General features: G+C 68.9%; 1 protein-coding gene across 6 annotated transcripts; it reads left to right on the top strand.

Moving 5' to 3' along the window:
* The first annotated feature begins 920 nt into the window (after positions 1-920).
* Positions 921-26,902, top strand: ARHGEF2 (Rho/Rac guanine nucleotide exchange factor 2). 6 transcript variants are annotated; one of them, XM_076360002.1, is made up of 27 exons: positions 921-954; positions 4,010-4,334; positions 4,614-4,788; positions 5,220-5,328; positions 5,603-5,642; positions 6,671-6,785; positions 18,213-18,363; positions 18,956-19,023; positions 19,164-19,227; positions 19,520-19,649; positions 19,745-19,854; positions 19,943-20,089; positions 21,098-21,348; positions 21,449-21,574; positions 21,831-21,948; positions 22,057-22,314; positions 22,938-23,014; positions 23,130-23,299; positions 23,521-23,588; positions 23,709-23,900; positions 24,060-24,155; positions 24,261-24,328; positions 24,413-24,454; positions 24,573-24,623; positions 25,346-25,759; positions 26,468-26,654; positions 26,774-26,902. In XM_076360002.1, the coding sequence occupies exons 2-27, from the start codon at positions 4,030-4,032 to the stop codon at positions 26,857-26,859; spliced, it is 3,618 nt and encodes a 1,205-aa protein (XP_076216117.1). In that variant the 5' UTR covers positions 921-954; positions 4,010-4,029; the 3' UTR covers positions 26,860-26,902. The 6 variants fall into 6 exon arrangements, with proteins under 6 accessions (XP_076216117.1, XP_076216116.1, XP_076216120.1 ...); XM_076360001.1 differs by lacking the exon at positions 921-954 and adding an exon at positions 3,729-3,775; XM_076360006.1 differs by lacking the exons at positions 921-954; positions 4,010-4,334; positions 4,614-4,788; ... (1 more) ...; positions 5,603-5,642; positions 6,671-6,785 and adding exons at positions 12,026-12,107; positions 12,549-12,784.
* The last annotated feature ends 360 nt before the right edge of the window (positions 26,903-27,262 follow it).

Genomic DNA, 27,262 nt, shown 5'->3' with positions numbered 1-27,262 from the left:
TCCGGGATCCAGACGTGCTGGGTTTGTCCAAGGTGCGTAATCCTTCCGGCATCGCCCGGTGGCTCGCTGCACCCGGCGTCCTGTGCGAAGGGTTAACGCCGAGCCGGCGTGGATGGGGTTCAGCCCCACGGCAGAAGGTGCTGCGTGGGCAGCCTGACGCCGCCGTCAGCCTGAGTCACCTCCGCTCGCCCTGCCCTTATCGCAGCTCGTGGGTGCCCCCGCTCCGCACCCTGACCAGCTCTCTGCACCCACATCGGCTGCTCAGAGCTCAGCCCCGAGCCAGCAGCAAGTTGTGCGGGGCTGGAAAAGTGCGACCGCGCCGTGCCAAAGCTGCCCGGGGGTAGGAAATCCCCACCTTTGGGAGATGGGGAAACTGAGGCACGGAGTAACGCTCCTTGCCCTGTGGTGCCTTGGGCTTGCCCGGCTCCTGCCTGTTGCCACAACCTGTGACGGATTATCCGTAACTCCCACCGGCTGCCGCGGGAAGGACTCCCGGGAGCCGGGAAGGGGCAGTTCAGACCCCGAGGGGGACCCTAAGGCTGCTCTCGCACCCTAAAAACTTGACGGAGCGGGAAATGGGAGGGCTGCTCTGTGCTGAGGGCACCCGCAGCCCGGCGCGGGGCTGCAGCTGATGGGTAAGGGAGGAGAGAAATGGGGAGCAAGGCTGAATTTGGGGTGCCCCGTGACAACGGGGGTATGTGTCCGTCTGTCCGCTGGCGAGGATGGCACGGAGGATCTGCGTCGATGCAGGGCAAAGGGTTAACAGGGAAAAGGATCTGATTTGCCAAGTGGTTCCTGGTTTATTTTGTGTGTGAAAGAGGCAGGGACGGAGGGGGAGGAGGTGAGCGCCCAGCTGGGGAGTTGGGCACAGGGCTGGTACCCGCCGCCGCCGCCGGGCATCGCTGCCGGGACCGGGGTGGGTGCCATGGGGCCCACCCGCCGCACCGCTGACAGGTACGTCCCTGGCAGTCCTGGGGTGACCTGGGGGGGGTGACCTGAGCCGCCCAGGAGCCACCGTCCCCACTCGTGGGTGCCGCAGCACCCATCTCGCCTGCTGCCACTGTCCCCTTTGTGTGTGTCCCCCCCCCCGCCCCCCAAGCCGCTCGCTGGCACCTTCCCCGCCCTTCACCCTGTGCTACGGCTGCGCCCACGGGACCGTGGGGACGGGACGCCTGCGTCCCCCCCTTCCGCGCTCCCTCCCTGGTGCTGACGGGGCTTGACCCAAAGGTCGCTGCCATGACCCTCGAGTCGGCCGCTCGTCCCTCTGGTCCTCAGTTTCCCCGTCTAGCGGTGGTGGCCGGCACGAGCATCCTCCGGCCGCCTAGAAAGCCGGTGGCCGGCGGTTAATCCTTGCCGGTGCCGGAGAATCCGGCTCTGCCTGGAAAGAAACTGGGGCAACATGCTGCCATGCGTGTCCTGCCCGGTGCAGGGATGGGTTTGCCCTCCCCATGCTCCTGGGGGTCCTCGGCAGAGGACAAACCCCTCCGTGGCATCGGGGCGGAGTGGCTTTTAGGAGGAAGACCTTGCTTCTTGCTTCCTCCCCTGGGAGCCATGACTCTGACCTGGCGCTCGCTGCTCCAGCAGGGTCCAAAGTGCTGGCGGAGCTGCCTGGAAGCGCAGGCTGGGTGCGCTGTGGCAGCCGTTGCCCTCCAGCCCACCTGGCACCCAGGGTGTCTGGGGACACTTCTTGTCCCCGGGGAGCCGCGCTTGGCCTGGAGCAGGCGGTGGGGGGACCCGGTGCGGTCCTGACCCCTCTCCATGACTCCAGTGATGAGCGTTGGCCGTTCTCAGCACGGAGCGGAGGGACTGGGTGGGGGCATCTCCCCCAAGTCCCTGTCCCCTGGCTGGGCTGAGCCATCGTGCCACGGTCCCCGCACCCCATCCGGGAGCTGAAGGCCTTCGGCGAGCACAGCCCATGGGTAACACGATCCCCAGCCTCCTCGCTGCTCTCCAGCTGGTGCTCACCGACATTTTGGGGGGGGCTGAAATACAAACACTGGACCTTAAGGCCAGCTCGGTGCCGGGCTTTTAGCGCTGCAGGGAGTTAGTGACTCCTGGCTGGAGGAGTCGCCGATGCGTCCGGGCACCAAGCGGGTAACGCCACGGTGCCGTGCCGATGGGAAGCTGCTGCCGGTGTCCCAGTGCCGACGGGCGGTAAACGGGGTTGGTTCAACTCCTTGGGGTGGAGGGGTGCACCCCGGGGCACTGCGGCGGACTGGAGGGGGGCAAGCGACGGTAGGGGCTGCTGGGGCTGGAGGGTTGGGATTTGATTTGGGGGATGCTGCTCAGCCGTGACGCTGCTCCAGCGTCCCATCCCTTGCCCTGCCAGCTCCCTGCTCAGGAGGTTGGGTTTATGCCCCGAGATCCCCAGCTCTGATCCCCGTTTCTGGCACTAAACGGGGAAGCTCCTGGGCATCCAGGTTGCTTTTCTGGGCACCGACACCTATACGAGTCTGGGAGCCCCTAAATCACCAGGTCGCCTTGTGTGCTTTCGGGGAGAGCCGTGCTTACTGGTGGCGAAAGTGCCACCGAGCGATGGACGCTGTCTTTGCTATTTATTTATTCCTCGGTATTTGCGGCAAAGCCGCTCACTTGTTCTGGTCTGGTCCTGGGCAGATCGAAGGGCAGATGATGGGCAGACGCGGAGGAAAGTGGGGTTTTTTTATCAGCTGACTGGGCCAGGAATGTAAAAACAGGAAAGCGGCTGAGCTCATCCCATTTCCCTCCCTGTCCCAAGCGGGGCTGGCCGGGGTGGGGAGAGCTGCCCACGGGGCTCGGGCGCAGCGGGGTGAGTAGGGGCCGGGCAGTGCCAGGGGAGGATGTGCCAGCCCTGGGAGACGCCTCGGGCGCCGGCATGGCCACTGGTGTCGGGATTTTGGGATTATGGGCAGGTGTGGGCAGCGGGGACCGGAGCAATGGGCTGGATCACAGGGATCGGGATGCTCCGCTGGGGTTTGCAGCCCTGGCTCCGTCTCGCTAACGGCAGCAGGAGAAGGGGTTTTTGCTTAACCGGGGGGGGGGGGGTAACGTGGTCCAGACAGGGCCAGCAAGGCTGCACTGATGCTGCTGCAAGGTGGAGGGACCGGGCATGATGGGGAGCCGGGTTTGGGGGGGGCTAAAAGCTGCACCCCGCAGTGGCCTTTCTTTAAGGGCTTTTGTAGCTGCTTGGCGTGGGCAGCCCAGGGGTGTCGGGATGTTCAGGGGCTTCCCCAGCCTGGTGTGGCCTTTCGCGGGGGGGGGGCACGGCCAGGCTAAAACCTCCCCGGGTCCCATCCTGAAACCTCCCCAGGTCCCATCCTGCTGCCGCGCTGCGACCAGCACATGCAGGGGCCGGATGCCACCAGACTAAATCCGGGTCCCCAAGCGACCGCAAAGCAACCTGAGTATCCTCTCCCGAGGGACGGCTGCTCCGGGGGGATGTATCGCCCCGGGGAGGTGGAAATTTGGGGGTTTTCTGTCTGGGTGGACGGGCTGCATCCTTGCGGGGTCACCCTGGGGCGGTGAGACCCCATCACTACTTAACCCCCCCCCCCCCCCGGCCAAGCTGGAGAGGAGCCGCTCTCATCTCGGCCAAATTCCTGGGCGCTTAATGAGTAACCGGCAGCGAGGTGCGGGGCCGTGCTCGGCCTCGAGTGGGTGTTTCTGTGTGTTCCTGCCAGCCGCGGCCCCCCCCCCGGCCGTGTTTGTGCAGGGCCGGGGGGCCGGGAACCCTCTCCATCGCGGTGCCGGCGCTGCAGGGTTGGGGGGCCCCGTGCAGCGCGTGGGGCTCGGCAAGGTCAGCGCCGGGGGGGGGGACGACACGGCCGGGAAAGGGCAGCTCCTCTTTATGGCCATCGTAAGCTTTACAGGCTGTTTAAAGCTCCAAGAGCGGCCGTAAAAACAATCTGGGGAGCTGGCGGGGGGGGTCTGCAGAGCTCAGATGAGACCCCCCCCAACTCGTTTCATGCCCTGCGCCGAGGCTGGGCTGGCCCCCCCCGCCCCCCGACGCCTCCTCTCCTCCCTCCCGCAGCGTCCGGCCCTGAGCGCAGCATGGACGGTCCCGACATCTTCCTGGGTCCCTGCGAAGGTGCCCTCTGCGGGGTCCCGGGTCAGAAACGTCGCTGCATGTCGGCCCTGGAGCCTGTCACCGCACCCAGCCCCAGCCCCAGCACCGAGGCTGGCTGGGAGGAGGAGGAGGAGGAGGGGGAAGATGAGGATGAAGACCGCTTTCGGGGGGTGCCGTTGCGGCGATCCTGTGCCCTCCGGACCTCCATCCGCTCCCGGGACCCCTTCCGCCGGCACAGCTGGGAGCCAGGCAAGGAGCTGCGTGGGGTCCCCGGCTACGACCAGCTCAGGTAGCGGTGACCTGCCCTGTGTCCCCAGCCCAGCCCTGCAGCCACCCCCTCTTCCGTGCCTTCGCACCGCTGCTCCCGAGCCCCCCGATCCGGGGGTGGGGGTCCTCTGTGCAGCGTCCCCGGGCGCACCCCGGGGATGAGCATCCCTTGCCCTGACCCGGTGGGGATGCCCCGAGAGCCAGTTGCTAGAGCAAGGCTCACCCCACGTGGATGGGGGTCCCGGTTTGGTGGTGTCGTGTCCCCCCCCGGCAGCTCAGGGTCCCCCTCTCCCCGTCGCAGCGTGAGTCTCAAAGGGCTGAGCCCCGACGACATCGACTCCAGCGCGGAGCAGCTGGACGGGCTGGGGCGGCACCGGCGGGACCCCCGGCGAGCCCCCCTCATCCACAGCAACGACGACCTGGAGTCCCTGCTCTCCCAGGACGAGGAGGACGAGGCCGACGTGCAGCGGGCGCAGGTAGGACCCCCCCCTCCTCCTCCTCCTCCTGCCACCCCAGGGTGTCCTGTCACCAGCACCCGCCTGCAGCCGGGGGATGGATTCAGGGGCTGAGCTTGGGTGAGGGGAGGGGACCCCGGGAGAGGGGATCATGATGGGTCCCCAGGAAAGCCCCATCCTGGGTGGCTTTGCCATCATCCTGGGACCGGGGTGCTCCTGCCCAAGCTGCGTTATCCTCTGGGAGCAGCTTAATTTTGGGGATCAACGTCGGGGAGGGGAAAATAGACGGCCCGTGAGCCTGGGGACCGTCCGGCACCGGTAGGAGCCCGGGTGCGCCATCCTGGGGACCGGCAGCTGCCCTGTGCCACCCGCTGGGCCCTGCCAGAGGGCGGGTAGAAGGTGGCAGGGAGAGGAGCCGGTGGCCCTGGTGCCAACCCCATCACCGCTGGCAGGAGGATGCGCGGAGGCTGCCGGCACACCGGGCCAGGCAGAGCGCCGGCGGCTGCGCCCTCTCCAAATCGGCATCGCTCAGTGTCATCGACAGCTTCCCTGACGCAGGCGGTGAGTGGTGGCACCCGCGTACCCCCGGGCAGGACCGGGGTGATGGCCCCCACCTCGCATCCCCCCGGCGCTGCATCCCCGTCCCTGCTCAAACCTCCCTGATAACGACCCAAAATCGATGGCGCTGCCGCCAGAGTTAATTATTTCTCGTCCCCCCCCCCTCACCCCCCATGGCAGCCCTGGACCGCGGCGGATGCTTCACCAACCAAAAGAGCTGGCTTCTCTCGCCGCCCTTCGGCCCCTCTTTTAATTCATCTTTCTTTTGCCGTTGCAGAGATTTCCCCCTTCGCCTCCCGGCAGAGCCTGGTCAATGGGTGAGTTGAGGGGGGGGGGTGGTGCACGTTGTACCCCTGTGCCGGGGCGCGAATGAGGCAGCTCAGGGACCAGAGCGCCCCGAGGGGAAATTTAGAGATTAAAATATTGGCCCAAATAGGGATTTTTTTTTTTTTTTTTTTTTTTTGCTTGTGGCTGCAGAGAGGGGACGGGACGGCTGCGTGCGACAGGGGCAGGCTGAGACCCGACATGCTTCCCCTCACCCCCGGCATCGGGGTCAGCAGGACCAAACCCCCCCCCCCAGGGACCAGCAGGCTGGAGGGGACGGCGTGTCCGCCCCCCTCCCCGGGATGCCCGGCCCCCCTCCTGGCAGGACATTGTGCTGGCGGCACGGGGCCCCCTCCGTCCCCGGCGCCTGTCACAGCCCATTCCCATCTTCATTAGGGCGGCTGTTCCCGGGCATCGTCGTGCCCGCGGCTGGCCGGGAGCCCCGCGGGGGACGAGCGAGGACAGGGACAGGGACACAGAGGGGGCCAGGCTGGCCCCCAACCACCTCGCCAAAAAGGATGGTGCTGCGTGGCCCGGGCGCCCCACAGCCATCCCCTCCACGTCCCTCGCGATGGGTTGGGAGCAGGACCTGTCCCCCACCGAGGGTGGCTCGTCCCCCACCGAGGGCGTCCCCGAAGAACCAGGGCCAGTCCTGAGCGGGACCACCCAGGGAAGGGGGAAGGGGGGGGTCCGTGCTCGTAGCACCCCACAACCTTGCAGCCGCACCCGCACAAACTGGGACCACCGCCCCGCTCCCCAAATTACAGAGCAGGTGACACGGTGGGGGTCACCGAGGAGGGGACGTAGCCACCAGCCTGAAGGGGGGGGGGGCTGTCTCCGCACCCCGCGGGGCTCGGGGCGAACAGAAAGGGCTCTGTGCTCGACCCAGCTGGGAGCGGAGCAGCCACCCCAGAGAAGCCGGGGGGCCAGGGCGGCTGGGCTCGCTCCTCCCTATTTCCCAGCCCCGCGGAGGCCACGGACAGAGGGGGATTGTCCAGGCTGGATCCTCCGTCTCCTGCAGCTTCGGCGCCGGGAGCTGCGGGCAGCTGGCGGGGGAGGCGGGGAGCAAGAGCTGGGAAGAGACCCCCCTGGGCCGGACCCTCAGCTTCATCAAGAGGATGACGGGGAAGACGAAGGTAGGGAGGGGAAGAGGAGGGGGTGGCGGGGCGCTTCGCTCCCCGAAATGCGGTGATGGGGTTGGGATGGGGGGGGGGGGGGGGGCGTTCAGTTGTTGCTCTGCCCTTTGGGGAAGCCGTGCCTCAGTTTCCCCTCTCCTGCCTGGCACCGCCCGTCACTGGTTTTCATCCTTTGGGATCTAAAGAGGGGGGGGGGAAAACCCCGAAATGCTCTCGGGGAAGGAGACCGAGGAAGGCGGCGTTTGCCCGGCGGATACCGGATCCCGCCCGGCCACCGGCGATGCAGTTTCGGTGGCGCTGCCGTCACCCCCAGTCCCCATGTTGACACCGTCACGGTGCATCCGGAGCCACGGCGGAAAGCACCGGATGGCGAGTGCCGGCGGCGTGCCCGGGATGGCGGCGGGCACCGGTGGCAAAGCCGCTCTCCCCCGGCAGCGAGGCGGGGGGCCATATGGGGACCCCCTGCCCGTTGCGGGGTGGGGGACAGTCCCCACCGGGGTTCACCGGGCTCGGCCCCCGCCACGGCCGGGGAAATGAGGCTTTTCCGGGCGGCGGGCGCGCTTGTTTGTGCGCTGAGCTCACCGCCCGCGCGCCCTCCCCCGGGCCCCTCCGCTCCATCCCAGCGGTTTCCTGGAGCGATTCCTTCGTTTGGGATATTTTCCTCCGTCTCCTTCCCAGCTCGGAGGGCGGCAGGACCCTGCTGAGACACCCCACCCCACCCCGCCCGTGCCTCAGTTTCCCCATTTCTCATCGGGAGGCGATGCCTGCTCGTAGGGTGCCGGGATGCTTTGGTTGACTCTGGGTGGCCGGGGGGGCAGCGAGGGGGCACGGGGGGGGGGGGGTGTCTTCCCCAGCCACCACTGCCCCCTGCCATGGTGCCAGGAGCTTAGGGGGAAACTGAGGCACAGCGATGCACGCGGCATCTTGGGGACATGGGGGCCACCGATGGCTTTATGTCCCCGTGGCGTTGCCGGCCACCCCCTGCCACCCACTTCTGGGGGGTGAAGCCCACCTCACAGCCCACCCCCCCCGTCCCCCCGGGGTTGTGATTTGCCGCCATGCGAAGCCATTAATCCCCACCCCCCCCCCCCGGCCCCTGATCTCATCCTGCCTCCTCCCTGCCGGGCAGCGGCCAGCCGGATTAACGGCCAGCTGTTAACATCATCACGGGGGCCACGCTCCCCCCCCCCGCCCCGGGCCCCAGCGCCGCGGCCGACGGGCCAAAACCCACCCCGGCACGGTCCGGACCCCGCAGTCGGGACGGCTCCGTCCTCGTCCCACCCCGCTGGGTGCTGACCCAGGGCTGCAAATGGGTTTAAATCCAGGATTTATTATTATTATTTTTATTTAGCAGGAGGAAAGGGCTGCTCAGGCTCTCGCCAAGTCTCGGTTTAGCAAAGTTTGTCCTCTTGGATCTCCGGGGAGGGAGAAGGGTCCTCGAAGGCTGGGAGTGCTGGTGGTGGTCTGGATCCGGCCCCCCCCCCCCCCCAGGGGCAGATGGATGGGGAAAGGGGGGTCGATCCCGGCCGAGGCAGCGGGACGCCGAGCCCTGCACGCGGCGATTGCATCAGGCCGAGCGGCGGAGGCGGGGGGGGGGGGGGGATTGGGGAGCAGGGGGGGAGCGGGGCGCCCGCCCCCGCATCGCTGCCGGGGGGTGCACGGTAGAGCCGCCCCGACACGGTCCCCCCGGTGCTGGCGGCACGGGGACGGCGCCAGGCGTCCCCGCGGCTGTGCCGCCAGCCGAGGCAGCACCGTCCCCCCCGTGGCGGGGGGGACACGACCAATCTTGGGTCACGCTCTGCAGATGGGTGCTCGTAGCTTGGGGGGGGGGGTCCCAAGCAGAGGCTGCGGCAGGGATGGGGAGGGGTCCTTGGGGTCCTGGGGCAGCGGAGGGAGGCACTGGGGCTCAGTGGGGGACATTGGTGGAGGGGACCCCAACGGAGGGGACCCCCGAGAGGTCTGCAGGCAGCAGAGAGCACCCGGTGCCACCTTGGGGGGGGGGCGAGCTGGGGTTTCGCAGGGCTGGGCGCTGGCCGGGAAGCGGCCGTGGGGAGCGGGGAGGCCGCGGAGGGGAGGGACCGTGCTATTTCAGGAAGAAATAATAATCCCAGCCACCGGGGCCGAGCTCGCCGCCGCCTCGGGGACTCGGCGCGGTCCCGTCCCCGGGGAGCCCCAGCCATGTACGGCCGTCCTGCGCCCAGGGTGAGTCATGGGAACGGCTCAGCACTGGGGGTCCCGCGGGGGTCCCGGGGCATCGCTGCCGCTGCGGGTCTCGCCCGAGCACCCGACGACGCCAGGTCGTCTCCCGCCCTTGGCGGGGACGGACCACGTGATGCTGGGGGGCTGCGGGGCATGGCGGGGGGACGGGACCCCCAGGATCCGGCACCCCCGGCATCCAGCACCCGCGATGCCGTGGGGCGGCTGCGTTCCTGCGGTGATGCCCGTCGGCAGTTTTGGCGAGGGGCTGGTGCCGGGGTGAGTCCGGCCTCGTGGGGGGGGGGACCACGCAGTTTACCCCCGGGGGCCGTGGGGTCCCCTCTGCAACCGGATCACCCCCATCTCCTCCCTTCCTGACTTTTTATGGCTGAGCTGCCGCCGCTTCCCCCTTCGCCCTCTGCTCCCACGTGATGCTCGCAGCACCGCGGGGCTTTCCAGTGCCCGGATCCGGCCCTGCCATGTGGGGAGAGGCACCGGACCCCCCCCACGGGCATCAGCCGAGCCTCCCTGCCGGCCGCATCCCACCCCGGGGCGGCCGGGCGCCTGTTCAGGGTTTCCTTCCGTCGTTTTTGGGGCTGTTTTAGGGTTACGGCCGGGGAGGGGGAAGCAGAAGCAAACCCCGGCCGGAGGGGTTTGTACCCAGGGAGGAAATGAGAAATTAGGAATTAGGCTCTGGGTGAAAGGAGGAGCGTGACCACGTCTCCCCCGGATGCTCGGGGCGGCCTCGCGAGGGTTTGGTTCTGCTTTCGGGACCGCAATTTAGTTAAACCCCGGCCTCGGCAGCGGGGCCCCCACCCAGGAACGAGCCTGCGCTGGGTTAACGGCCGCGGCTGCCTCCGATAAAGCTGCTCCGGCCGGAGCTGCCGCCGCCTGGTTTTGGGTCATTGGATGTGTTTTCCCCGACGGCTCCGTTCCGGCTCCCGACTTCTCCTCTTCCCTGGGAGCCGCCTGCGTGGGTGCCTCCCCACCCTGCGTGGGCGCCTCCCACCCGTTTCCCGCGGGGGGTTTGCAGGGCCGGATTCGGCACCGCCGCGCCGTTTCCTTTGCCACTGGCAACGGTTTCTGCGTGGAAGTCGAGGCAGCTCATAGAGAGCGGTTGGCACCTCCCGGCAGCATCGGTGGCTTTTCGCGGTTACTCATTAAGCCGAGAGCCGACGGCATCACCCCTGGTTGTCCACGCGGCTTTGTCCCCGTCCCCTTGGCGAGCGTCGAGTGCCGCCGGGCTCAGAAACGTGGAGAAAAGGGATGTTTCTTTGCTTAAGGAGCCGTTTGCACCCACGCGGCCCGGCGGCGGGGTGGGTGGCTTTGCCTCGGGGCTCGCCGGGTGACGCTGGGGGACGAGGTCCCTGAAAAGCCTCCCCTTGCCCGCAGCCCTGGGCTCCGCCGGGACTTGGAGCCGTCCTGGTGCCTCGGTTCTCTTGGCAACGTCGGTAGCGTTATCTCTGGCAGCGAGCGGGATAAATCCGATAAATGCCGGCTTCTCCCAGCCGGCGAGTTAATGTTCAACCGGGTTGAGGTTAGCCCAGCTCCTGGTGCTGGCGTCCTCTCCGAAGCCACCGTTTTAAGGGAAAAAAGCACATTTTTTTCCGAAATACCACCTTCAGCCTGACTTTCCCTCGCTGAGGATCCAGATGGGAAAGCGGCTTTTTCTGTCTCCCCCCCCCCCCCCCCCCCAAAAGCTGGTGGGAAGCATCAGCATTCCCAGAGCCGCTCTCCGGGGGCAGGGTCTGGCATCGATTTGCTCCGTTTGGGAGATAAAAGCCCCAAAACGGAGGAAAAAAGGTCGCGCTGGGCCCACAATGCGGGGATGGGGTTCGTGCGTCACCCCAAAACTGCATTTTGGGGGTATTCGGGGCTCTGGGGCAGTTTTGGGGAGTCCCGTGGTGGCCGCCGGGCAATGGGGGATTGAAATCCCATGGGATTTTCTTCTTCTTTGGAGGATTCCAGCCCCGGTGTCACCCAGGGAGGACGCAAGCGGTGGATGGGTCGTGGTCCCCAAAGATGTGGGGTTTCCGTGGGGCCGAGGCTGGGCGGGGCGATGGGTGCGTGTGGGGAGGGGAAACTGAGGCACGAGAGCAAGGGCTGGACATCGGGGCACCGATCTGGGGGGGACTCTGGTGTGATGCTTCCCGAGCAGCTGGCCGGATCCGGAGCAGCTTCCGGAGGGCCAGATCCAGAGTGACTCCGGAGCGGCCATTCCCAGCAGCCACGGCTGGATCCGGAGCGATGCTGGGTAGCTGTTCCCAGATCCGGAGTGACTCCAGGGTGGCCGTTCCCAGCTCCGGAGTGACTCCGGGGTGCCCTTTCCCGGTGGCCATTCCTGGATCCGGAGTGACTCCAGGGTGCCCGTTCCCGCACCCGGAGTGACTCCGGGGTGCCAGTTCCTGGCGGCCATTCCCGGACCTGGAGTGACTCCAGGGTGCCAGTTCCCGGTGGCCATTCCTGGACCCGGAGTGACTCCAGGGTGCCGGTTCCCAGTGGCTGTTCCCAGCTCCGGAGTGACTCCGGGGTGCCGGTTCCCGGTGGCCGTTCCCGGACCCGGAGTGACTCTGGGGTGCCCGTTCCCGGCGGCCGTTCCCGGACCCGGAGTGACTCCGGGCTGCCCGTTCCCGGTGCCGGTTCCCGGCGGCCGTTCCCGGCTCCGGAGTGACTCCGGGCTGCCCGTTCCCGGTGCCGGTTCCCGGTGGCCGTTCCCGGACCCGGAGTGACTCTGGGGTGCCAGTTCCGGGTGGCCGTTCCCGGACCCGGAGTGACTCCGGGCTGCCCGTTCCCGGTGCCGGTTCCCGGCGGCCGTTCCCGGCTCCGGAGTGACTCCGGGCTGCCCGTTCCCCGGCTGCCCGTTCGCGGGGTGCCCGGTCCCCGCCCGGGGCCCGATCCTGCGCGCTGCCGGTCCCGTCTCGAACAAAGGCCCGCGGGCAGCACGAGGCCGGGGCCGGCAGCACGACCCGCCCCCGGGGGGGCGGAGCCCGGGAGCGGGCAGGGGCGGGCAGGGGCGGGCAGGGGCGGGCAGGCCCGGAGCGGAGCGGAGCGGAGCGGAGCGGGGCGGCTCCGCGGATTATGTCCCGCATCGAGTCGCTGGCCCGGGCGAGGAGCGATCGTGCCCAGGTGGGTCCCGGCGGGCGGTGCAGCCCCCCCCCCCCCCCCCAGCCCCGGGGCGGGGGGTCCGTCCTCCCCCCCCCCCCCCCCTCAGCCCCTCTCCCTTTTTTGGGGGGCATTTCCCTTCCCTGCTTGGGGGGGTGTGTGGGGGGTCACCCCCGTCCGGCACAGGGGGGTTCAATCCCCCCGGGGGGGCCCCTCAGGTCGCTGCCCCCCCAACTTTGGGGGGGCTCTGCCCTTCCCCACCCAGCGGGGGGGGCAGGTTTTGGGGTCCTGCCGGGGTGAAGGGGGGTCGTAGGGATGGGGTGATGCTCAGACCGGCGCTCATAGGAAGGGGGGGGGGGGGGCGGGCTATGCACCTTGGAGGGGGGTCCCTAGCAAAGGGGGGCGCGCAGGGAGGTGGGCGAGGATCCTCCGCAAGCCTCGGCGCAGCCGCTCCCCATTGTGCAGCGGGGTCTCCTGGGAAGACAATAACCCTCCTGCCTGCACCGCTGCTCGTGCTCCTGCCCGCCGCCCTCGCCCTGCCGCCGGGCGGGGACCACCACGACCCGCCGAACATCCCGCCAGCAACTTCTTCGGCGAAGCGACGGCCAAACTTCCTCCATCGCTCTCGCCCGTCAGCCTTGTTTCCGCCGAAGCCGAAGGCCTTTTGGTGGCGTGGAAACCCTCCAGCTCCGGCACGGCGGGTGAGGAAGTCGCCTTCTCCTCCTGCCGAGGGGGTGGGAGCGAGGTGGGATCCCCCCACCCCGGTTTTATTGTCCGCAGCCCGGTAGAGACAAAGCCCTGCCATCGTTTGGGCGATGGGGAAACTGAGGCACAGAGAGCCGGGGTGCTCTCGTCCCGTGGGAGCGTTTCGCCGTCGCCCGTGACTTGGCGAGGGTGCGAGGGGTGGGGCGGAGGGGGGGGGGTGGGGGGGAAGGCCGGCCGCCGTTGTGCTGCCCGGAGCATGTGGCAATCGCCGGCGTGGCGAAACGATGGGCAAGGGGGGGCCGGGGGGGGTCAAGGGCGGGGGGACCCAGCTGGTGCCGGGCGCTGCCTGCGCTTGGCAAGGGCTTTGTGCTCCTGCTGCCGGCTGCTGCCGGCGTGCAAGGCGGGCGTGCAAGGCAGGCGGGCGTGCAAGGCAGGCGGGCGTGCGAGGCAGGCATGCAAAGCTCCGCTCCTGCTCTCTGCCTCAGTTTACCCCAACCCGGGGATTTTCGGGGGGGGGAGGGAAAACCCGACGCCGGTCCTCCCCTGGCTCACGTGGCGCGGCCCGGCCTCGCGTGCACCGAGTTTGTCAGGTCTGAGCGGGCTGGGGAGCGGCTGGAGGTCTGGGGGTGTTCGGCCCCGAGGGTCCGGGTTTTGGGGGGGCCGGTGGAGGTGATGGCGGAGGCGGGGGGGAAGCGGTTGGTGGTTCCTGCGCCGGCCGGTGCGGGGGAAATGGCGGTTTTTGTTTAAAGAAAGTTTCATCAAAGCCCGTTTTGCCCCACCCAGGGCCGTGCCCTGGGCCGGGGGGGGGGGGGGGGGGGCTGTCGGGGGGGGTGTGTGTGTGTCCCCCAGGTGAGGGGACGGCTCCCGGGCGCTTGGAGAGCAGCCACCGTCCCTGCCGCCAGCTGTCACCGCTTTAGAATTGGGGGGGGCCCCCCCATCAAAGGCAGCGGGGTGGTGGGGACACACACACACACACAGAGCCGCGGGGCCCCCCCCGGCTGGGGTGTGCCAGTGGCAGATGGGATGTGCGGGACCCCCCCCCCCCCCGTCCTGCCGCGGCTTTACAGCCGTGGGGACCCCGTCTCCTGTGGCGGGACCTGCTTTTGGGGGTACTCCCGGCAGGGCGGCCCCCCCCTCCCGCTGCTGCCTTCCCTGGAGCCCCCCAAAACAGCGGGGGGGGGGGGTGGTGTCCCCGCTGCTCCCACGCTGCACCCCCCCGGCTGCACCCCCCCAAACCCGCAGCCTCGCTCCTCCGGTGGCTTGAAACCTCAGAGGGGACAAATTTGGGGCCAGAATGGGGCTTTTGTGCACTGGGGGGGGGGGGGAACCCCATCTTCTTGCGGGGGGGGGGGAAGGTGCTGCCGGGCATCCTCCACGCAGTTTCGGCCCCAGCGCGGCGGCATCTTTTGTTGCCACGCCGGTGAGGACGGTGCTGGCTTTGTTCAACGCCGGGGTGGCAGGCGGGGGGGACACACGACGACACACCGTCCCCAACAAGGAGGGGACCGACGTGCCTCCGTGACGCCATTTCAGGGGTTGGATCCATCACCCAGGTCAGACCTTCGCTTTTTCGGGGGGCTGCCCCCCCCCCCCCCCCCCCCGGCTCTTCGCACCCGGCACGGAGGCGGTGATGCCGCAGGTGGCTTTTTTTTGGGGGGGGGGGAGGGGGGGGGGAGATGACACCGTGGGGTGGTGGCAGCTGGGGTTGTCATCGCCCCAAAACCTCTCCCCCGGGTCTGGCTGGAGTTTTTCGGCTCCGGAGGTTGGCGCGGGTGTGTTCTCGCGCAGGAAAAGAAACGGGCTATCTTGGGCGAAGCCGTGTAGGTGCCAGCAGAAATACACCCGCCGTAGGCGTCGCACCGCGGCGCCGGAAAAAAAAACCCAACCAACCCCCAAAAACCCCCCGATTTCTATTTAAAGTGGAGAAACTTTCTGCTCCCCGCCGGCGCCGGGGAGGTGGGATGCGGGGGGACCCTCCGAAACCCCCGGCCAGAGAAGCCGCGGTGCCCGATGCCGGGGATTTGGCTCAAGACCCGTTTTTGTGCCGGCGGTGTTGGCCGGGATTGGGGTTTTGGTGCCGGCTGCTGCTGGGTTTGGGGGTGATGCTGGTGTTTGCATTGGGGTACCCACTGCTGGGGTTTTTTTGGGGGGTGGCGGGGGGGACCCCCAGCCCACCCCGTGTGTTTTTGGGGGCGCGGGGATGGAGGCGGTGGCACGGCCGCTGGTTCTGCCCCCCCCCCAGGTTATTTATAGCCACGCAGTGGTTCGTGTCCTGCCGCCTCTGACATCCCCCCCCCCCCCCTTCGGCCATGGGGTGCAGCCTGACACCCCCAAACCTGCTGTTGGACCCAGGTGTCCAGGCTGGGTGGGGGTCACCATCCCCCCCCGGTCACCCCTTGCCGTGCCGGTGGTGGCCCCGTTCCCACACCGGGCTGCCACGTCCTCGGCATCCCACCGGCAGCAGGGACCCTCTGTGGCCCCCCCCCCCCCAGCCCGGCACAGGGGGGGTCTTTTGTCCCCCACCGGGCTGGATTTGGGGCTGCCGTCGGAGGGTCCCGGTCCGAAATGCACCCTGCTCCCGTCCCCGGTGGGCAGCCGGAGGCCTTCGTGGCTTCGACCCCCAAATCCCCCTCAGCACCCCCCCCAAATTCCTCTTCTCCCACCCCTGTGCACTCTCCCTTCTATAGACGGGCAAGGGGGTGCAGGCACCCCCCCCAAAACATTTCCAGGGCATCCAGGGGTGATGCCGAAGCCTCGTGGGGTTTTATGGCACCGTCACCGGTTGTGCCCGTCCCGCCCCCCCCCCCCCCAGTGTGGCCTTTGCGGGGTGGGGGGGACCCAGGCGTGCTGCGGGGTGGGGGTCCAGGTCGGGGCACCTGGGCAGGGTGGGGGTCCGGGTGGGGGGGACCCAGGCATGGTGCGGGGTGGGGGTCTTGGGGGGGGGACACCTAGGCAGGGTGGGGGTCCGGGTGGGGGGGACCCAGGCGTGCTGCGGGGTGGGGGTCTTGGGGGGGGGACACCTAGGCAGGGTGGGGGTCTGGATGGGGGGAACCCAGGCAGGGTGAGGGTCCGGGTGGGGGGGGACCCGGGCGTGCTGCAGGGTGGGGGTCCGGGTGGGGGGGGAGCCGGGCAGGGTGGGGGTCTGGATGGGGGGAACCCGGGTGTGCTGCAGGGTGAGGGTCCGGGTGGGGGGGGACCCGGGCGTGCTGCAGGGTGGGGGTCCGGGTGGGGGGGACCCAGGCAGGTTTGGGGGTCCGGGGCGGGGGGGGGGGACCCGGGCGTGCTGCAGGGTGGGGGGGACCCAGGCGTGCTGCAGGGTGGGGGTCCGGGTGGGGGGGACCCAGGCGGGTTTGGGGGTCCGGGGCGGGGGGGAGCCGGTGTCGGGGGGAGCCGATCCAGGCGGGCTGGCGGCGGGGGGGCCGCGGCGGCAGGAAGAGGAATCGCCTCCCGCCTTTGTCTGGCGGCGGTTCGGTTTCCTGCGGCCGGGGCCGGGGCTGGCGGGGTCCCTGCGGGGGGGGGGGGGACACCAAACCGAGAGACGGGGAAAGGAGGGCTGGAAAAAGGGAAGGAGAGGGAAAAAAGGAAAGCGGAGGAAAGGACGGCAAAAAAAGGGGAAAAAAGGCCAAAATAAAAAAGAAAAACAAGGAAAGCGGAAAAAAAAGGCCAAAAAGGAAAGGAAAGGGGGAAAAAAAGAAAAAAGAAAGGAGAAAAAAAAAGGAAAGAAAAAAGAAAGGGGAAAAAAAGGAAAGGAAAAAAGGGGGAAAAAAGGAAAGGAAAAAAGGGGGAAAAAAGGAAAGGAAAAAAGGGGAAAAAAGGAAAGAAAAGAGAAAGGGGAAAAAAGGAAAGAAAAAAAAGGAAAGCAAAAAAAAAGAAAAAATAAGGAAAACAAAAAAAAAAGGAAAAAAGGAAAGGAAAGCAAAAAAAAAGGGCAAAAAAAAGTAAAAAAAAAAACAAACCCAAACAAACAAAAAGAAAAAAGCAGCAGCAAAAAAAAAAAAAAAGAAGGAAAGCAAAGAAAAAAAGCAAAGCAAAAAAAAAAAAGGCCCGGGAACAATCGCGGCCCGGAGCGGGGCAGATGTTGTGGCCGGAGGCTCGGCGGGCGCCGCTCCCTCCCAGCCGGGCTGGGGGCCGGGGCTGGGGGGGCTGCGGGGCCGGGATGTGCTGCTGCTCCTGCGCCCCGTTCCCGGCGGACGGGGAGGTGGAGAGACCCCTCTGCGGAGAGCGGGTGAGCGCCCGATCCCCCCCCCCGACCCCCCGGCTCCAGATGGACCCTGTCGTGTCCCCCCTCCCGGCGCAGAGCGGGGGCTGTGGCTGCGTGTGTGTCCCCCCCCCCCCGCCCTGGTGTCTCCTCTCCTTGGGGACCACGGGGTGGGGGGGGACGCTCTGCTCGGCCCCACTCCTGTTCCGTGGGCTCCCGTGGTCTTCCTCACCTTCCTCCCCACCCGCCTGGCTGCTCCCCGGGGGGGGGGGGGGCCCTCGGCCCTTCACCCACCCTCCTTGGGGGGGGGGGGGGCGGTCCGGAGCGGGTTGGAAACCGGGACCCCCTTTGGCATTGCGCTGAGCCACGGGGAGGGGGATTCGGGACCCAAAGCGCCGCTGTTTTGGGGGGGGCTGGCGCGGAGAGGGTCTGTTTGGCGGGTGCCCCGGTGCCAGGCACAGCCGGCTGCCATGGCGGGGGGGGGACGACGACACACACACGACAAAGGCGGCTCTGTGCCGGTCGGGGTGCGGGGGGGGGGGGTCCAAGGCAGGAGCGGACACCCTCGAGATGCTCGGGACAACGCCGGCTCGCTCCCATTTTCTGGGAGGGGAAAACCATGGCGAGCCGCCGGCAGCACCGGAGTCCCCGGGCTGGACCCCGACACCGTCCCCGTGGGGGGCAGCTGGCCTCCGAACCCCCGTTTTGGGGGAAAAAGGGCAAAAATATCCACTTTGGATAAAAAAAGGAGGTGGGAAGGCGCAGGGCTGCCGGCTGCAACGCTCCAGCGATGCCCCCAGCCCCCGTGGGCGCCGGGGAGCATCATCACCCCCCGCCCCCCGCTGCGGCCCCCGCATCTCGTCCCCATTGGGGCTGGTGGCTGTGGTGCCGGGGGGGGGGGGACGGGACACGACACACGACGTGTGCCGGGGCGGGGGGGATTTCTCCCGCAGCCACCCGGTTGTCATGGTTATGGGATGATGGGAAGCACGGGCGAGCAGAGCGGTTGGGGTGGCTTCTCCCCAGCCGCTCGGCTCCCCGTCCTCCCCCCGCCGGGGTGGCAGGACCCCCCGAGCGTCGCGGGGGACCGGGGTGTCCCACGTCACCCCCGGCTCCCCGCAACCATGAACCGCGTCCCGAAGCAAGCGGGGGCCGTGCCGGTTGGTGCCGGCGGGCGCCCGCCGTGCCGCAGCCCCGTCAGGCGCCCGTCGCATCTCTCCGGGCAGAGCAAGGAGAAGGAGAAGATGAAGGAGGGCAAGGAGAAGGACGCCCGCTACACCAACGGCCACCTCTTCACCACCATCACCGTCTCCGGCATGACCATGTGCTTTGCCTGCAACAAGAGCATCACGGCCAAGGAAGCTCTTATCTGCCCCAGTGAGTAGCCGAAACGGCCGGGGCGGCTTTGCCGGGGCGGCTTTGCCGGGTGGGCACGGCAATCCCCCGTAGCAAGCGGCCGGTTGCTCCCGGTTTGGCTGCGCGGATTCGTGCTGCGGAGCAGGAGGGGCGCTCACGGAGATGATTTCTCTGAGGCATCCTGGCGAATGTCGGCGTGCCGCCCTGGCACGTCCTGGCGAGGCAGCCGGCACCGCCGGCTCCTTCCAGCTCCCCTGGCGCGGGCGATGCCGCGGTGCCGGATGGAGCTGGTGTGCCCGTGGCACTGGGCTGGTGCGGGGCATCGTGTCCTCCGGGGTTGGGGGTCGGGGGGGGGGGGGGGGGTGTCGGGTCTCGGCGGCACCGCAGCGGCTCAGCTGCTCCCCGGCAGCTGCGGCTCCAGCAGCGCCTGGTGTCATCCGCGTCCGCCCGGGTTCCCCCCCCCCCAGCCCCGCAGCATCTGCTCCTGTCGCTCCGGTGACGGCGGCACCCCCGGGATGGGGGTGGCGGGAGGGTCCCCCCCCCCGATGTTCTCTGGGGGTGGCCGTGCCGTCACCTCTCCCTGTGTCCGTGTCCCGTCCCCCCCCCCCCCCAGCCTGCAACGTCACCATCCACAACCGCTGCAAGGACACGCTGCCCAACTGCACCAAGGTGAAGCAGAAGGTGAGTGCCCGCCCGGCTGCCACAGGCGACACGAGCTGGCCGGTCTCAGCCCCTCCGGGGTTGGAGGGGGGGGTTTTGGGGGGGGGGAGGGGACACGGGGACGGTGACATCCGCTGTGACGCCTCCGCTCCCTCCCCCAGCAACAGAAAGCCGCGCTGCTGAAGAACAGCTCGGCGCTGCAGTCGGTCTCGCTGCGCAATAAAAGTGAGTGGGGTGCGATGCGCCGGGGGGTGGGGGAGGACAGCCCTTCCCCCCACCCCCCACCCCCCCATGCTGCCTGTCACCGAGGCGTCGGGGCAGGGCCAGGTCCCTCTCCCGGCTGCGGGGACGCCCCCGGGGAGGGCTGGGGGACATGTCCCCAGGTGGGGATGCTGGAGGCAGTGGGGGGGGGATGCTGTTATCGGGGTGTCACCCGTGGGCGGCGGGGACGCCGTGGACAGCCTGGGGGGTGGCAGCGCTGACCCCCAGTGTGTGTCGTGTCCCCCCCCCCCGCCAGCCGCCATCCGGGAGCGCCCCAACTCTGCCATCTACCCCTCGGAGAGCTTACGCCAGACGCTGCTGGGTCCCCGCCGCAGCCGACCCTCCCTCTCCCTCTCCAAGAGCGTCTCTACCACCAACATCGCGGGGTAAGGGGGGGGGAACGGGGGGGCCGAGGGGGGTCAGGGGGGCGTCCCCAGAGTGTCGCCATCATGTGTCGTGTCGTGTGTGTCCCCCCCCCCAGAACGTTCAACGATGAGTCTCCCCTGGGGATACGGCGGATCCTGTCCCAGTCCACGGACTCCCTCAACATGCGCAACCGCACGCTCTCCGTGGAGTCGCTCATCGACGAAGGTGGGGACCCACCGGGGTGGGGGGGGGACACGGGGGCACAGGGCCAGCCCACCCACCCACCACCGCCGCCGCCGCCCCTCCCGCGCAGGCCCCGACGTCATCCTCAACCAGCTGATGAGCGACTTTGAGACGGACGGGAAGGACTTCGAGGCGGATTCCTGGAGCCTGGCCGTGGACAACAGCTACCTGCAGCAGCACAAGATGGACGTCATGAAGCGCCAGGACGTCATCTACGGTGAGCGGCCGCCTGGGGATGGCCCGGACTGGCGGGACGGGGAGGGGGACACGGGGGAAGGGGGCACAGGGGTGGGTCGGGGATGGAGGGACAGGTTAGGGGACACGGGGATGGGTGGGAGGTGCGGGGATGGGGATGCAGAGGTGGGGGACATGGGGACAGGGAAGGAGACACGGGGATGGGATGGGGACACAGGGACAGGTCAGAGATGCTGGGACAGGGATGGGATGCAGGGGTGGGGGACACGGGAACAGGGTGGGGGACATGGGGACAGGGAAGGGGACATGGGGATGGGATGGGGGGACAGGGACAGGTCAGAGATGCTGGGACAGGGATGGGATGCAGGGGTGGGGGACACGGGAACAGGGTGGGGGACACAGGGACAGGGAAGGGGACACGGGGATGGGATGGGGGGACAGGGACAGGTCAGAGATGCTGGGACAGGGATGGGATGCAGGGGTGGGGGACACGGGGACAGGGTGGGGGACACGGGGACAGGGAAGGGGACATGGGGATGGGATGGGGGGACAGGGACAGGTCAGAGATGCTGGGACAGGGATGGGATGCAGGGGTGGGGGACACGGGGACAGGGTGGGGGACACAGGGACAGGTCAGAGATGCTGGGACAGGGATGCAGGGGTGGGGGACAGGGTGGGGGACACAGGGACAGGGAAGGGGACATGGGGATGGGATAGGGGACACAGGGACAAGTCAAAGATGCTGGGACAGGGATGCAGAGGTGGGGGACAAGGGGACAGGGTGGGGGACACAGGGACAGGTCAGATGCTGGGATGAGGGACACGGGGACAGGGTAAGGGACACAGGGATGGGTCAGGGATGCAGAGATGGGGGACACGGGCACGGGGTAGGGGACACAGGGATGGGGATGAAGAGATGGGGGACACCCGGAGGCGGTGGGGACAGGGTGAGGTGCTGTCCCCGCGGCGCAGAGCGGGCTGGGACCTGCCGTGCCGGCTGCCCCACCTCACCCATCCCGCCCCGCCGCAGAGCTGATCCAGACGGAGATGCACCACGTCCGCACGCTGAAGATCATGGCCACCATGTTCCGCAAGGCCATGCTGGAGGATCTGCAGGTGGATCCGGCCACGGTGCAGAAGATCTTCCCCTGCGTGGACGAGCTGAGCCAGATCCACGAGCGGTTCCTGGCGCAGCTCCTGGAGCGCCGCAGGGAGTCCCTGGCCCACGACAGCAACAAGAACTTCGTCATCAACCGCTTGGGGGACATCCTCGTCAACCAGGTGGGGACGGCGCCGGGCCACCAGAGCCAGCGGGTGCTGGCGGGGTGGGGGGTGGTGGGGGTACGGGCTCACTGACGTCCCCTCGTCTCCCCCCGCCAAGTTTTCGGGCGCCAGTGCGGAGCAGCTGAAGAAAGCCTACTCCGAGTTCTGCAGCAAGCACACCAAAGCCGTGAAGGAGTACAAGGACCTGCTCGCCCGTGACAAGCGCTTCCAGCAGTTCATCCGGGTGAGCGCCCGCCGTCCCCGCACGGCTTCGGAGGGACCCCCGGGATGGGTGTCGGGGTCTCCCTGCGGGCTCCGGGCTTCGTGCCCCACTGGAAGACACTTCTGCCAACTCCGTGCCTCAGTTTCCCCAACTGCGTGTCTCTCCCTAATGCCTCTTAACGTGGTTATGAGCCCCGGGGGGGGGGGGGGGGGGGCTGGCCACTGCTAACAGGGTGCCCTGTGCTTCCTTCCCTCCCTCCCTCCCTCCGGCCGGCCAGAGGATGACGCGGTCCCCGCTGCTCCGACGTCACGGGGTGCCCGAGTGCATCTTGCTGGTGACGCAGAGGATCACCAAGTACCCGGTGCTCATCGAGCGCATCCTGAAGAACTCCAAAGGTAACGGGGCTGAGGGCGGGCGGGCAACGCAGGGGGCTGCCCGTGCTTGGGGGGGGACGGGGGGACGGTTCCAGCCCCGACCGTGTCCCCCCAACCCCTTCATCCCAGACAACGAGGGTGACTCCGCGGACCTGTCGCGGGCACTGAAGCTGGTGAAGGAGCTGATCTCCTCCATCAACGAGGAGGTGCACACGTGCGAGATGAACGCCCGGCTGTGGGACGTCTACAGGCGCGTGGACGGCCGTGCCAAAGTGCAGCTGCCGTGGGAGAGCCGCGCCGGCGTTTTCGGCAAGGACGAGCTCCTGCGGCGTAAGCTGGTGCACAGCGGCTGCATGCTCTGGAAGACGGCGGCCGGGCGCTTCAAAGGTGGGGACCAGGGTGCTGGGGATGGAGGTGCCAGGGGATGGGGATAATGGGGGACCAGGGTGCCAAGGAACGGGGTACCAGGGCATGGGGATGCCCAGGGACCGGGCTGCCCCGGGTGCCAGGGCACGGGGGAGCGGGGCGCGGGGATGCTGGGGGAGCAGGGTGCCAGGAGATGGGGGTACCGGGGGATTGGAGGTACCTGAGGATGGGGCTGCCGGGGACCACGGTGCCACGGGATGGAAGATGCCAGAGGGCGAGGGTACCTGCGTTTGGGGGTGCTGGGGGACTGGGGTGCCGGGGAATGGGGGTAACTAAGGGATGAGGGTACCTGGGTATGACGATGACGGGGTGCCGGGGTGCCAGAAGATGGGGGTACCAAGGGATTGGAGGTACCCGGGGACGGAGATGCCAGGGACCGGGGTGCCAGGGGATTGAGGTACGGGGGGATGGGGATGCCTGCGGAGCAGGGTGCCAGGGCAGGGGGGCGCCAGGAGGCCCTCGCCCTCTGTGGATGAATTTAAGAGCGGCCCTGGGACTAAAGGGGGCCCTGGGGCTCCGCGGGATGGGACACGCCACGGCCTCACACCCACCCCAGCATCTCGCATCCCTGCGCTCCCTCCCAGATGTCCTGGTGCTGCTGATGACGGACGTCCTCATCTTCCTGCAAGAGAAGGACCAGAAATACACCTTCCCCATGCTGGTGAGCCGCCGCCGCCGCCGCCGCCGCCCGGACCCTGCATCCCGGCCCCCCACCGCTGCCGGGACGGCTGTGCCGGCACCGGGACGGCGTTCCGACCCCGTCACCTGTCCTGCAGGACAAGCCGGCCGTCATCTCCCTGCAAAACCTCATCGTCCGGGATATCGCCAACCAGGAGAAGGGGATGTTCCTGATCAGCGCGGCGCCGCCGGAGATGTACGAGGTCCACGCCGCCTCCCGCGACGACCGCAACAACTGGATGAAGGTCATCCAGCAGACGGTCAGCCTGTGAGTGTCAGCCCCCGGGGGGTGGGGGGGGGCAGATTTTTAGGGGGGGTCCCCACGGCCGCGGGGTGGGCGACGGGGAGGGTGCTGGCGGGGAGGGTGCCGGCGGGCGCAGCTCTGGGTCGGGTCCTCTGAGCCTCGGCAGGACACGGCCGGTGGGAAGGGCGGACGCGGTGTTGACGGGGCTGGGGGCTCCCGGCTCTGACCGCCCCCGTCCCTTCCAGCTGCCCCAGCCGCCAGGACTTTCCCCTGATCGAGACGGAGATCGAAGCGTCCTTGCGCAAGCTGAAAGGTGGGTGCCACCACCGCGGGGGTCCCCATCCCCGTTCCCTCCTCCCTACTTGTCCTCCCCATCCCTGCTTGGACCCCCCCCCCCTCCCTCCTCCCGGCTCATCCTCTCCCCGCCCCGCAGACCGTATCCTGCAACAAGATCGGAAGATCACGGCGCTGCTGGAGGAGAAGGTGGGGCTCTTTGCCGACATGCTGGCCCTGGCCAGCGGCTGCGAGGAGCCCTCGCCCACCCTGGCCCCCCGCAGCTTCTTCCACTCCGATTCGGCCGAGGGTTCCCGAGGGGAGAAGCTGATGCATGACGCCATCCGGGAAGGTACGGATGGGACCGCGGAGGCGTGTACCCGAACCACCCGGCTGCGACGCTCCGGGATGGCGATGCTCCGGATGGGGAAACTGAGGCAGGGGGCTGGGCTGGGGTCTGTGTTCCCCCCCCCCCCCGGCAGCGCGGGGCTCATCCTGCACTTCCCCGCAGTGGAGTGCCTGAAGGAGATATTCACGGGCTCCGGACGCGACCGGGACCAGAATAACCTCGCCGAGGCCGAGAGCTGCCCCAGCCCCGGCGCCAGCAGTAAGACGGGGGACGGGGGACGTGTGCCGGCCGGAGAAGGGGGCTGCGCCTGGCTCGGGGTCCCCCGGGACTGCGGTGGGGCTCACCCCCTGCCTCTCCCTGCAGACGGCGACGCCGGCAGCTTCAACGGCTCCCTGGAGTTTTGCAGGGCGGATTCGGATGCCGGGCAGCGGGTGAGTGCGGTGGGGGGGGACGCTGGGAGGGACACCCCCAGCCCATGCCGGGGCCACCGCGGTGTCACCGTTCTCTCTCCGTAGGATGGGAACGGCAACCAGCTCCTGCAGAGGGTACCCCAGGAGGTAAGGGGGGACGGGATGGGGGAGAGACCTGGCTCCCTCCCCGTGGTGCCAGCGTGCCTCAGTTTCCCCACCGGGGTTGACCGGGGGTTCACCGTCCCGTCCTCTCCCCCCCCCGCAGGAGATCAACCAGCGGCTGGTGAACCTCTACACCCTCCTGCATGGGCTCCAGGTGGGTGGGACCGTGCTGCGGGGACGAGGGGGACGGGGATGGGGGGGACAAGCCGGCATCCCCCCTGCCCGCATCCCCCCTGCCCGCACCTCCCTGCCTACATCCCCCTGCCTGCATCCAGCCCCCTGCCTACATACATCCCCCTGCCTGCATCCCTGCCCACACCCCCCTGCCTACATCCTCCTGCCTGCATCCAGCCCCCTGCCCGCACCCCTGCCTGCACCCCTGCCTGCATCCAGCCCCCTGCCCACATACATCCCCCTGCCTGCACGCCCTGCCTGCACCCCTGCCTGCATCCAGCCCCCTGCCCGCATCCCCCTGCCCGCACACATCCCCCTGCCTGCACACCCTGCCTGCACCCCTGCCCGCATCCATCCCCCTGCCTGCATCCCTGCCCACATCCCCCTGCCCGCACCCCCCTGCCTACATCCTCCTGCCTGCATCCAGCCCCCTGCCCGCATCCCCCTGCCCGCATCCAGCCCCCTGCCTGCACCCCCCTGCCCGCATCCCCCTGCCCGCATCCAGCCCCCTGCCTGCACCCCCCTGCCCGCATCCCCCTGCCCGCATCCAGCCCCCTGCCTGCACCCCCCTGCCCGCATCCCCCTGCCCGCATCCAGCCCCCTGCCTGCACCCCCCTGCCCACATCCCCCTGCCCGCCCACATCCCCCTGCCTGCACCCCTGCCCGCACCCCCTGCCCACACCCCTGCCCGCCTCCCCGCAGGCGGTGGTGAGCCAGCAGGACACGCTCCTGGAGCTGCAGCTGCAGGAGGGCACGGAGAAGCCGTCCCGCCGCGGTTCCCAGCCGGCCCTGGCCGAGCCGGCGGCGCGAGCCGGCGAGAAGCCCGGCACCACGGAGCTGGCGCTGCTGCAGCGGCAACACGGGCTGCTGCAGGAGGAGCTGGGGCGCTGCCGGCAGCTCTGCCAGGAGCGGGCGCAGGAGGCGGCGGCCCTGGAGACGCGGCTGCGGGACAGCGAGCAGGAGCGCGCCCGGCTGGAGCGCGAGCTGGAGGAGGCCCGGCGGCAGCTGGGCGCTCTGCGGCAGGAGGGCGGCGCGCGGGGACGCCGGGGGACCGATCCGCGGCGGAGGAGTCTGCCGGCCGGCGACGCGCTCTATCTCAGCTTCACCCCGCCCCAGGTAGCGGGGAGGATGGGCTCATGCACGACACGAGTGCAGCCGGCCTCAGCCCACCGGGGTTCAGGGTCGGGGGGGGGGGGGGTGGGGTGTGCTCATGCATGACACGAGTGCATCCCCGGCCTCAGCCCACCCGGGTTTGGGGCCTGGGGGGGGGTGTGTGTGTGTGTATGCTCATGCATGACACGAGTGCGTCCCCAGCCTCAGCCCACCTGGGTTCGGGGCCTGGCCCCGGGGTGGGGGTGGGGGGGCAGATGTGCTCACACATGACACAAGTGAGTCCGGCCTCAGCCCACCTGGGCTGGGTTTGGGTTTGGGTGCAAGGAGGGGGGGGGCAAAAAGATGTGCTCATGTGTGGCACGAGTGCGCCTGGCCTCAGCCCACCCCGGTTTGGGGCCTGGGGGGGGGGAGGGGGGGGTGGCCAGGGGGACGGTGAAAGATGCGCTCATGCGTGACACGAGCGTGTCCAGCCTCGGCTCATCTGGCTTTGGGGCCTGGGGGGGCGGTGGGAGGGGCGGGGAAGATGGGCTCATGCACGGCACGAGTGCAGCCGGCCTCAGCCCACCCGGGTTTGGGGCCTGGGGTGGGGGGGGGGGGGTGTTTGTGTGTGCTCATGCACGACACGAGTGCAGCCGGCCTCAGCCCCGGCACGTCGGGGGGTGCGGGGGCTCAGGCCTGACCGCCCCCCCCCCCCCCGATCCCTCTCGGCAGCTGAGCCACGGCCCCCACCCCGCCAGCCTCTCCTACCACCACCCCGCCTTCGCCCCCTGCCCCCGGGAGGAGCTGGATTACCGGGGGGGCGATCCCGACCGGCTGCGGGAGGGCGAGGACGCCCTGGACGTGCTGCTGGAGGATGAGGGCTTGGGGAGCCGCCACTCCCCCCCCGCCAGCCCCCGAGGTGGGTCCCTGGGGCGGGGGGTGCCAGGAGCCGGCCCCTGGCACCTGCTTTTCCCGGGGGGGGGGGTGGGGGGGACGGACGGACACACGGACGCGGTTTAACCCGGCATTTTCCCATAGATTTCCTGAGGATGCAGGATATTCCCGAGGAGGTGGAGAGCAGCCAGGAGCTGAAGGAGGGCGACGGGGGCTCCTCGGACAGTTAGGGACCGGCTCCAGCCCCTCCCGGCCCCCCCAGCACCCCACGACCCTCCCCGCCCCCCCCCCCCCTCACCGCCAAGGAGATGCTGGGGGCAGGATCCGGCCGTGGGGGGGTTGGGGACAGCGGGGTGGGGGTTTTGGGGAGCTGCTATTCCCGTGGGAGCCTTATGGGGCTGGGGGGAGGTTTCTGGTCGCCCCCTCCCCCTCCTCCAAGCTGGTGGCAGGAGGGGGGGGACGGGACATGCCACAGCGGTTTGGGACCGATGTTCCCCCCCCCCCCCCCCCGCCTCCCCTCGGATTTATTTATTTATTTTGTCGTCTGGGGGGGGAGGAGGCGGCCGGGGCGGGGGGGGGGTGTCCCGGTCTGTCCCAGCGCTGGGTGGGATGCGCGTCCCATCGTCCGTGTGT

The sequence above is a fragment of the Aptenodytes patagonicus genome, chromosome 26 (assembly GCF_965638725.1).
Source record: "Aptenodytes patagonicus chromosome 26, bAptPat1.pri.cur, whole genome shotgun sequence".
Taxonomy (NCBI): Eukaryota; Metazoa; Chordata; class Aves; order Sphenisciformes; family Spheniscidae; genus Aptenodytes; species Aptenodytes patagonicus.
This window is presented reverse-complemented; position numbering and strand designations above follow the sequence as displayed.

Coding starts and splice junctions, on each gene's coding strand:
- ARHGEF2 (XM_076360002.1), top strand. CDS start 4,030: ATGGACGGTCCCGACATCTTCCTGGGTCCCTGCGAAGGTGCCCTCTGC. Junction 24,329..24,412: donor ATTCGGATGCCGGGCAGCGG/GTGAGTGCGGTG, acceptor CTCTCTCCGTAG/GATGGGAACGGCAACCAGCT. Junction 25,760..26,467: donor TCAGCTTCACCCCGCCCCAG/GTAGCGGGGAGG, acceptor CCCTCTCGGCAG/CTGAGCCACGGCCCCCACCC.